This window comes from Orycteropus afer, unplaced genomic scaffold (assembly GCF_000298275.1).
Source record: "Orycteropus afer afer isolate SDZICR_OR568_19922 unplaced genomic scaffold, OryAfe1.0 scaffold00610, whole genome shotgun sequence".
Taxonomy (NCBI): domain Eukaryota; kingdom Metazoa; phylum Chordata; class Mammalia; order Tubulidentata; family Orycteropodidae; genus Orycteropus; species Orycteropus afer.
Genome location: NW_006922197.1, coordinates 84352 through 95584, shown reverse-complemented (window position 1 = coordinate 95584; position 11233 = coordinate 84352). Strand labels below are relative to the sequence as shown.

Sequence of the window (11233 nt, the reverse complement as noted above, 5' to 3'; positions counted from 1 at the left end):
CATTCTCTGGTTGTTTATTAACTGTGACCTCAGAGAGTTACCTAATGATTACTCATGCTAAGTGCCATTGGGCAGATGGCCGTTCCTTTGACTCGTCTTCTTCTTTATAATGGAGACTCAGAGAGGAAACCTCAGCAAACTTTGAATTTTTCTGTCCAGTTGATCATTTGAACCTGGATCAGAGTTTCTTAAGGAGGTATCTTCAGCAGCACCAGATCAGACAGCCACTTTCTCCTGAGACTGCTAATACCGGAGCGACAAGGCCAGACTTGACAAGGTGTCTTTGGGATGGCTACTGATTATTTGTGGTTTGAAGGCATTCCTTTCCCCAGTTATGTACAGAGTGTTGAAACCTTGAAATTCTTGCGGGATGAATTTGTGGTGCAGGATGGAGATGTCATTACATTTTCTTACCCAAAATCAGGTAAGGAAGCTGAAATTGAGAAATAATGTTACTGAGAGATTATATATATGTGTATCAAAATGATGTCCTAATGGAGCTTTTAGTCAGAAAGAGGGATTAAGACAGGCAATTATAATTCAAAGGGATGTGACAAATGGGGTATTTTCTTGTTTTTCTAGTAGTCTGTGATATATTTACTATTCTCTGCAAACACCATCATTCAAAGGCATCAATATTACCTTGGTCTTCCCTATTCATTGTACAGCTCTCACATGCATATGAGGTGATTGAAAGTATCATGGGTTGGGTCAGGTGCACCTTAGTCTTCAATAACTTTGCTTTTTAACACTTTTAAGAGGTCTTTTCCCTCAAACTTTCCTGATGCAGTACACGATTTGCTTCTTGAGTGCTGCTTCTATGGCTGTTGATTGTGGACCTAAGTAAAATGAAATCCTTAACAACTTCAGTCTTTTCTCCATTGGTCATGATGTTGCTTATTGGTTTGGTTGTGAAGATTTTGTTTTCTTTGCATTGTGGTGTAATCCATACTGAAGGCTGTAGTCATTGATTTTCAGTAGCAAGTGTTTCAAGTTCTCTTCTTTTTCAGCAAGCAAAGTTGTGTCATCTGCATATTGTAGGTTGTTAATGAGTCTTCCTCCAATCCTGATCATGTTCTTCTTCATGTAGTGCAGCTTCTAGGGTTATTGGCTCACCATACAGACTTAATAATTATGGTGAAGTGATGCTACCCCGACACACACTTTTTCTAGTTGTAAATCATGTAATACCCCATTGTTTGGTTCCAAGCACTGTCTCTTGGTCTATGTATAGGTTCTGCATGAGCACAGATGAGATTGGTTAAACTATTTGTCTTTAAATAGCAAATTAATGTGAAACCTGTAAGTCATGCTAACAAAGTAGGAAAATATACCAAATGACTGGAGAGCCACAGAAAGGGTTTGAATGGAGAGTGATTAAACATGCACTTAGAGATCACTTGGTGCTCTGTATGTTGGAGAAATAAGTCTGTAGCATAATAGTGGAGAAGATAAAGTTAGATGAGCAGACTGGAACAAGCAATGGCTGCGAGTGGGACTGGGAATTGCATAAGAAATGGTCCAATTTGACCGTATTGAGCAATACTGAGCCAGTTTCAAAGGGATTGGGTCTTTTAGTAGTGCAGGATTTGTCAGCTTTATTTCTATTGACAGCTTGGGCTTAATAACTCTGTATTTTGGGAGGCTGTTCTATGCCTCCACGTGGGATGTTCAACCTCTTCCCTGGACTCTATCTAGTAGATGCTTGTGGCACACATTCACCCTGTTCATGACAAAAACTTCTCCAGAAACAGAGAAATGTCCCTTTGGTGGCACAGTTGCCTGAGGTTGAGAACAACTTGAATAAATGTTGAAGAAGAGAGATGCCTACATATATTTCTGAGATTTCAAACCAGAGAAACCAGGTGGAAGTTGGTCCTGCACACTGAGACAGAAAGAGTTGGAAGAAAAGCATAACTACTGGAGTGGGCATCAGAGAGATCAATAGACTCCATACTTTCAGCCCATAAACCCAAACCCAAACCCAAACTCACCACCATCGAGTTGTTTCTGACTCCTAGTGACCCCCATCGGGTTTGTGAGGCTGTAAATCTTTACAGAAGTAGATCTCCCACTCTTCCTTCAGTGGAGCAGCTGGTGGGGTTGAACCACCAACCTTCTGGTTAGCAGTCAAGTCCCTTATCCACTATGCCACCAGAACTCCTTTTTAGCCCACTGGGTATAATAGAACATGTGGGAAAATGTGAGTGGATTTAAGCTGGAAACAAAAAAAGCAAACACTAGGCAAGTGCATTTGTGTACTGGTCCATCCTATCTTTGGTGTGTTTTCTTAAGAACATTTTGGGAAGCCATGTAGTCTACTTCTGGTCTCATCAGGAGAAGTGCAAATAACCCAATGCAACTATGCAGATGTAGGAAGCTGCATGCAATGGGACACATGAGTGACACCTCTTAAAGAAAGGTCCCTCACCACTCCCCCCTTTTATAATGACATATCTGCAGAAAGGAAGTTGATTTCGTTGTCTCAAAGGGTCGGTGATTCAGTCTCCAGACTGGAATCTCTGATTGGATGGGTTACTGCAGCAGTTAGGGAGTGACTCCTCCTAGTTAATGCAAAGGAAGGAAGCAGAGGGCACCACATAGAACTGCTTTTTCCTCTGTAGGAGTTTCTTTGACCAGAACAAGTTAGCTTTTCTGTTCTGGATCCTTTCAGCATGTTTTCTCACTTTCAGAAATCTAGTCATGGGCAGTCTTAGTTTCAGTTGTCTGGGAGAAAAGTTAATACTTAATTTTTTTGCTTAGAAGTCATGTCTGCTTCCCTGAGAGTGAATCCACTTTTTCTTCCTAGTCCTGTGTATTGGCACTGAGTCCCTGGAGGAAACAATCTTGAAAGGTGGTAAAGCTCACTCTTCTGATGGAGTCAGGAATGTCTGTGGAAGCTTTCTGGTTGATTATTCTCCCTCTATAGTGCCAGCTAGCGCCCAACAGTCTTTACATCTGTGTGAAATATGACAACTTGCATAGAGGGTCAGATGTTGAATATTAGATGAGGAGGATGCATGTTGTTGTTGTTGTTGTTAGGTGCCATCGAGTTGTCTCAGACTCATAGCGACCCTATGCACAGCAGAACGAAACACCGCCCAGTCCTGAGCCAGCTCCATGACTCTTGCTACACTTGAGCCCATCACCACTGCCACCATGTCAATCCATCTCGTTGAGGGCCTTCCCCTCTTCCATTGACCCCCCACCTTACCAAGCATGACATCCTTCTCCAGGGACTGGTTCCTTCTGACAACATGACCAAAGTAGTTGAGACAAAGTCTGGCCATTCTCACTTCCAAGGAGCATTCTGGCTGCACTTCCTCCAGGACAGACTTGTTAATTCTTTTCACAGTCCATAGTACTTTCAGCATTCTTTGCCAGCAACACAGCTCAAAAGCATCAATTCTTCTTTGGTTTTCTTTATTCATTGTCCAGCTCTCACATGCATATGAGGCGATTGAAAATATCATGGCTTGTGTCAGGAGCACCTTAGTCCTCAAGGAGACATCTTTGCTCTTCAGCACTTGAAAGAGGTTCTTTGCAGCAGATTTACCCAGTGCTATACATCGTCTGATGTCCTGACTGCTGCTTCAATTGGCGTCGATTGTAGAACCAAGCAATGTGAAGTCTTTGACAATTTCAATCTTTTCTCCATTTATTGTAATGTTGCTTACGGGTACAGTTGTGAGGCTTTTTGTTTTCTTTATATTGAGATGTAATCCATACTGCAGACTGTAGTCTTCAATCTTCATCAGTAGGTGCTTCAACTCACTTTCAGCAAGCAAAGTTGTGTCATCAGCATATCGCAAGTTGTTAATGATTCTTCCTCCAACTCTAATGCCACATTCCTCTTCATTTAGTCCATCTTCTCAGATTATTTGCTCAGCATACAGATTGAATAAGTATGGTGAAAGGATGTAACCCTGACATACTCCCTTCTTGATTTTAAACGATGTAGTGTTACCTTTTCTGTTTGAGCGACAGTCTCCTGGTCTATGTACAGGTTCCTCATGAGTACAATTAAGTGTTCTGGAATTCCCATTCTTCTCAATATTATCCACAATTTGTTATGATCCACACAGTCAAATGGTTTTGCTTAGTCAATAAAACACAAGTAAACATCTTTCTAGTATTCTTTGCTTTGAGCCAAGATCCATCTGACATCAGCAATGATGTTCCTCATTCCACATCCTCTTCTGAATCCAGCTTGTATTTCTGAAAGTTCTCTGTCAATATATTGCTGCAACCATTTTTGAATTATCTCCAGTAAGATTTTACTTGCATGCTATATTAATGATATTGTTCAATAATTTCCACATTCTGTGGGATCACCTTTCTTTGGAATGGGTACAAATATGGATCTCTTCCAGTCAGTTGGCCAGGTAGCTGTCTTCCAAATCTCTTGGCATAACTGAGTGAGTGCCTCCAACGGGGCATCTATTTGTTGAAATATCTCAATGGGTATTCCATTAATTCCTGGAGCCTCATTCTTCACCAATTCTTTCAGTGCAGCTTCGACTTCTTCCTTCAATACCATTAGTTCTTGAACATATGTCACCTCCTGAAATAGATGAAGATTGACCAATTCTTTTTGGTACAGTGACTCTGTGTATTCCTTCCATCTCCTCTTGATGCTTCCTGCATCATTCAATATTTTGTCCATAGAATCTTTCAATATTGCAACTCAAGGCTTAATTTTTTCCTTAGTTCTTTCAGCTTGAGAAATGCTGAGTGTGTTCTTCCCTTTTGGTTTTCTAACTCCATGTCTTTGCACATTTCATTATAGTAATTGGCTTTGTCTGCTTGAGCTGCTCTTTGAAATCTTCTGTTCAGCTCTTTTATCTCGTCATTTCTTCCATTTGCTTTAGCTACTTTTCACTCAAGGGCAAGTATCAGAGTCTCTTCTGACATCCATTTTGATCTTTTCTTTATTTCTCATATTTTTAATGACCTCTTGCTTTCTTCATGGATGATGTTCTTGATGTCATCCCACAATTCTTCTGGTTTTTGGTCATTGGTGTTCAATGCATCAAATCTATTCTTTAGATGGTCTCTAAATCCAGGAGGGATATTATCAAGGTCATATTTTGGCTCTCGTGGACCTGTTTTAATTGCTTTCAACTTCAAGTTGAACTTGCATATGAGCAGTTGATGGTCTGTTCCACAATCAGCTCCTGGCCTGATTTTGGCTGAAGATATAGAAATTTTCTATCACCTCTTGCCACAGATGTAGTCAATTTGATTCCTGTGTACTCCATCTGGTGAAGTCCATGTGTATAGCCACCGTTTGTGTTGTTGAATAAAGGTATTTGCAATGAATAAGTCATTGGTCTTGCAAAATTCTATCATGCGATCTCCAGCATTATTTCTGTCACCAAGGCCAAATTTTCTATCTACCAGTGATTCTTCTTTTTTCCAATGTTTGCATTCCAGTAACCAGTAATAAGCAACACATCTTGATTGCATATTCCGTCAGTTTCAGACTGCAGCAGTTGATAAAAATCTTAAATTTCCTCATCTTTGGCTTTGGTGGTTGGTACGTAAATTTGAATAATAGTAGTATTAATGGGTCTTCCTTGTAGGCATATGGATATTATCCTATTATTGACAGCATTGTACTTCAGGACAGATTTTGAAATATCCTTTGTGATGATGAATGCCACGCCATTCCTCTTCAATTTGTCATTCCCGACATAGTAGATCATATGGTTGTTTGATCCAAAATGCCCAAAACCTGTCCATTTCGGCTCACTAATGCCTAGGATATTGATCTTTATGTGTTTCATTTCATTTTTGACAACTTCCAATTTTCCTAGATTCATACTTCGTACATTCCATGTTCTAATTTTTAATGGGTGTTTTCAGCTGTTTCTCCTCAATTTGAGTTGTGCCACGTCAGCACATGGAGGTCCTGAAAGACTAACTTTATTCATATCATTAAGGTTGGTTCTATTCTGATGAGGCAGTTCTTTCTCAGTCCTGTTTTGAGTGACTTCTGACCCAAGGGGCTCGTTTTCCTGCACTGGGTTGGACAATGTTTCCAAGCTATTCATAAAGTTGCCCAGTAATATTTCAAACAGTGTTTCTCTGCTATTCATAAGGTTTTCCCTGGCCAATTTTTGAGAAGTGGATGGCCTCCTCCTTCTTCCTAGTCTGTAAGCTGCGTTGAAACCTGTGTACCATGTGCAACTCTGCTGGCATCTGAAAAACCAGTGGCACAGTCTCAAGCCTCAGAGCAAAGTACAAGCCCCACAGAATGATAAACTGACAGACAAGTTTGTCTCCCTTAGCTGTTGGAAACTTCTGTGCCCTCCCCTTACCTAATTCCTACCTAGAACCTGCCACTTTGTGATTCCTGGCCACTCACTCTCTTTCCTGGCTCTAGGGGGCTTGGGACCTAGCCTTGCCTCCCTCCCCTTTACCTGGATATCCTGCTGCTCTGGAGGTCCCCGGCCTCTCCTGCTCCCTCCCTTTCCTGGCTCTAGGGGCTTGGGCCTAGCCATAGGAGGATGCATGGAGATTGAGTATTCAAACCAACAGTAGTAGGAGTGTGTCTCATGGAAGACAGAGAAAAAGTATATCATGAAAGAAGAAGTAATTAAATGCTGTGTCATGGTTGAAAGTCAGATTCAAGTACATACATTCTCTTCTCCTTGTATATCTAGGATCCCATTGGATGTTCGAGATCCTCAGCCTCATCCACTCCAAGGGAGATCCCAGATGGGTCCAGTCTGTTGCTATCTGGGATCGTTCACCATGGTTAGAAACAGAAATAGGGTATGAAAATGTGAAGAATCAGAAATATCCACGAATGTACTCTTCACACCTCCCAATTCAATTGGCTCCCAAGTCTTTCTTCAATTCCAAGGCCAAGGTGAGCTAATAATTGCAATGACACTATTGACCACTTCTCTGTCATATTGCCTTGCGTTGGGGACAGAGTTAAATGTGATCATGGAAGTGAACATAAGAGAAAATTTTGTCTAAGCATCAGTATTAGGTACTAGATTATCTCTTTGGTGTTGATCCATCAGTACTTGTTCTCCATTAGTTAATTTTATCTCTGAACCCCTGCAAATGTAACTGACATTGAATTCCTCATGGTGGAAGCAATTGGATTCTAAATGAGTACCTACAATTCAGGAGATTTGTGGGTTTGTTGCTCAGATTGAAATCCAGCTTTACTTCTCTAATCATATCTACATGTAGTATGTCTTTCCAGTCAATGTCCATACAGGCCCCTTGTGTGTAATTTCAGGAAAGTTCTGACATTGAGGGTCCTTGACAATATAATTGGAATTTCTCTTATGTTGTTGATTTTTATTGTGTAAAAAATATATATACCAAAAAACCAAACTCACTGCCATCAAGTTGGATTCGAGTCATAGCAAACCCTCCTTGGGTTTATGAGGCAGTATCACTACGGAAGCAGATTGCCCAACCTTCCTTCTGAGGAGTGGATGGTGGGTTTGAACCACCAGCCTTCTGTTTAGTAGTCAAATGGCTTAGGCACTACACCACCAGAGCTCCCCCCTTCCCCAAATATATAGGAGTTCTGGTAGCATAATGCCACTCTTCAGAAGGAATGTTGGGCAATCTACTTCCATAATGATACCACCTCAGAAAACCAAGGAGTGGTCGCTATGAGTTGGGTCCGACTTGATGGCACATAACAACAACAAATACACACACACACACACACACACACATATATATATCACAAAACTTTGCTACTTGAACATTTTTCAGGTACAATTCAATGACCTCAATTATGTTTCCTGTGTTGTGCAATAATTCCCACATAGTGGGTACTTGAGATAAAGTTTGTTAAATGAATGAATGGAAGAAGATCAAATTGTAGTCAAGCACTTTGATGGAGATTAGCTTTAGGCCAAGATCTAGGCACAGAGGACTGGATACGTTCATCATCATTATCTTTTTATTTTTTTCTTTCAGGTTATTTACCTAATGAGAAATCCCAGAGATATTCTTATTTCTGGTTATTATTTCTACCAAGTATTGAAATTGGTCAAAAGTCCAGAGTCATTTGAACAATATTTTGAATTGTTTCTCCAGGGAAATGGTGAGTCTGACTGAAGGTAGGGGGTTGAAGTGGAAAGGTAGAGATCTTTCCCTTCATATCACTACCTAGTCATCTCTATGTTTGATTATCTCATTGTTGAAACAGCCACATGATCTTCCAAACCTAGAGTTGCTAAACTCACACTACCTACTGTATAACAAGAGGGTCTCAATCTGCATGCTCTGTTCTGTTGGGAATTTCCTCAGTATAATTTGGCCACTAGGATACTAGTGTTTGTTAAGATGCTAACATTGTGGGAAATTCAGCAAAGGGACCATAATTTCTGTATCCATTCTTACACCTGCATATGCATCTAAACTTATTTCCAAATAAAAAGTTTACATTTTTATTTAAAAAAAAAACTAATAGATGGTGAGATAGATCAAAAGAAAAATGTCTCAGGCCTTCAGTACTAAAATGGTGGTAGTATTTTTCTATCCTGCTAATTCCTGCAACTAAAACTCAAAACACAATCTTTGTGAGCCTCAATCTTAACATTTCCAGCTGATAATTTTCCATTTTTATTATGGGAAATATAAGATATGATCAAAAGAACAGGTAATGTTATAATGGTCTCTCTCTTAAAATACTCATCCACTACATCAAACTTTTCAATTAATTGACTATTTTATTCATCTACACCCTACAACGTATCCATCCTGTCCATCATATTATTTCCAAGCAGAAGTCAGACATGAACCCTGAAATGATCAGGATGAACTATGAAAAGGTACACCACATTCAAATTAAGAAGAATGTGGATTTAATTACACTGAGGTAACTACATCAAGGGACCATGCCTCCCAAATCATTTGGCATGCATTCAAAATATTTAAAACACACACTATTGTGTAGACAGCCATGTTCATATGCTGTCGGTGTGAAGAAAGAATGGTACAAGCCCATGTAGAATAATTTTGAAAATTCTAACAAAATTAGATTAGCACTTTCAAGTTTATGCACAATCCTTACTTTTACACCAAAAAACAAAATACAGGAGCAAATGGGCAAGACAGATGGATATAGATCTGTAGTAGTTCTGGTAAGATGGCAGAATAGGCAGAAAGATGACAAAGAAAAGGGGAACCAATTAACACAGATACAGAAGATAATCCTGGACCCCTGAGCCTTGAAGGGAAGGATATAGAAGTGGACTAAACTCCAACTAGCAGAAGAATTTGCATGAAAACGTCAAAAAAGGAGACATATGGAGCTGAGGTCTGGCAGTGATCCTGACAGCACGGATACCTTGGATATTGCGAAGTGGTGGTAGGACCTAATAATTAAACTAAAAATCGGCACTGCTAGCCAGATACTGCATGGAGCACTGCTCTGGAGGCTGGGGAATAAAAGGGGAAGCAGCGAAGAAGAAGGTAGGCTGAGCTGTGGAATTTTGCCTGTCCGGAGTGCACAGCCATTTTGAATGTTTACAAGTGGCCTGACCATTTTGGATATTTAAAGTGACAGCATTCTCCCAGATTCCAGAGACTTAAGAATGGGCTCCATTTGCCAGGAACTGCAAGGACATTTCAGATGCGGATGACTGGAAAGATGCAACATTCCCCTTGCGACTCTTATACCATACACCCTCTTCATGAACATAGGTGCAGCCATCCCTCACTCCCATGCACCTTCTGGGCTGGCAGGAAATCCGTCCCAGTCTGCATCCTTGGATGGAGCCTGGATGCCCTGCTCTGGCCTGATCCAATCCCCCCCACACTTTTTTTCTGTTTTTTAGTTTGTTTGTTTTTGTCTGTTTCAAAACTACTACAATTATTACTTTTGTCCTTTTTACTATTAATCTTTATTTTTCCCCTCCCAGGTTCTATTTTTCAGTATTTTTTCTTTTCCTTGTTCCTAGTTGCAATTTTTGTCTTTCTCATGGATAACCCGGTTCCTTGTTTTTCTTTGCATTTTTCCCATTTTTTTCTTCATTACTCTCCTTCTCTACCTTTTTTCTCTTATTGCCTTCTCCCCAGATATTGCATTCCACCACCCCCCCTTTTTTTTTCTTTTTCTGGTTGCTGTTCCTGTGTGATTACACAATGTCATTTGTCCAATTGCTTTTACTCTTTTGTTGGTAAAAAAATTGTTATTTTTGTCTAACTGAGTGAAGACAGCAACAGTCTCTTAAAACACAACTACACCTATACCTCCTGCAGCTTCACTTACTGAGTGAGAGCCACCACTTCCTTCTCCACCAACAGGCCAGAGATAAACAACCACCAAAGAAGAGCCTGACTCACCCTTGGCTGCTCTTCACAAACACTTAACAGATAACTAAATACAATAGTGCCACGATGTCTTGGAGAAAACAGACCATCACAGCCCACACAAAGAAGCAAGATAAAGTGGTAGAAACAAGGGAGCAGAATACAGACCCAGAACACATCCCTTAGGAAGAAGCATCATTGGAACTCTCAGATAAGGAATTCAAAAGAATTATATTTAGGTATCTTCAAAGGATTGAGAGACAGATCAAGGAAAACAGACAAAACTCTAGAAGAATTTTGGAAGAAAGTGCAAGAACAAAATGACAAAATAAGTGAAAAATTAGAAATGATTTTAAATCTACAGAGAGAAATCCAGAAGATTAATACTAAATTGTCAGAAATAGATAACACATTGGAAGGGCAAAGGAGTAGAATTGATGCAATGAAGACAGAATTAATGAGATTGAAGACAAATACCTGAATAATTCTTTGGAAAGGGATCAATCAGAAAAAAGATCAAAACAAAATGAAGAAAGCCTAAGGTTCATGTGGGATACCACCAAAAGGAATAACTTACATGTCATTGGAATTCCAGAACAGGAAGAGAAAAATATAACCACTGAGAAAATTGTCCAAGATTTGTTGGAGGAGAACTTCCCTGATATGATATAAGACAAGAATACATCCATTCAGAAAGTCCAACAAACCTCAAACAGGATAGACCGTGAAAGAAAATCATTAAGACATATAATCAGGAAACTAATCAAAACCAAAGACAAAGAAAGAATCCTGAAAGCATCATGGGAAAAACAAAAAGTTACTTACAAAGGACAACCAGTAAGAATAAGCTCTGATTTCTCAGCAGAAACCATGCAAGTGAGAAGGCAATGGGATGGTATATATAAAAGCCTGAAAGAGAAAAATTTTCAACCAA

The 11233-nt window shown here is 39.8% G+C and overlaps 1 protein-coding gene across 1 annotated transcript in view; it reads left to right on the top strand.

Annotated features, from left to right (window-relative positions):
* Positions 1-288: 288 nt before the first annotated feature.
* LOC103210416 (sulfotransferase 2A1-like) overlaps positions 289-11233 on the top strand; it is a 70860-nt gene continuing 59915 nt past the window's right edge. The window contains exons 1-3 of the mRNA XM_007956336.2: positions 289-424; positions 6669-6877; positions 7960-8086. Coding sequence (XP_007954527.1) covers positions 289-424; positions 6669-6877; positions 7960-8086 — 472 coding nt within the window. The remainder of the gene's footprint in view (positions 425-6668; positions 6878-7959; positions 8087-11233) is intronic.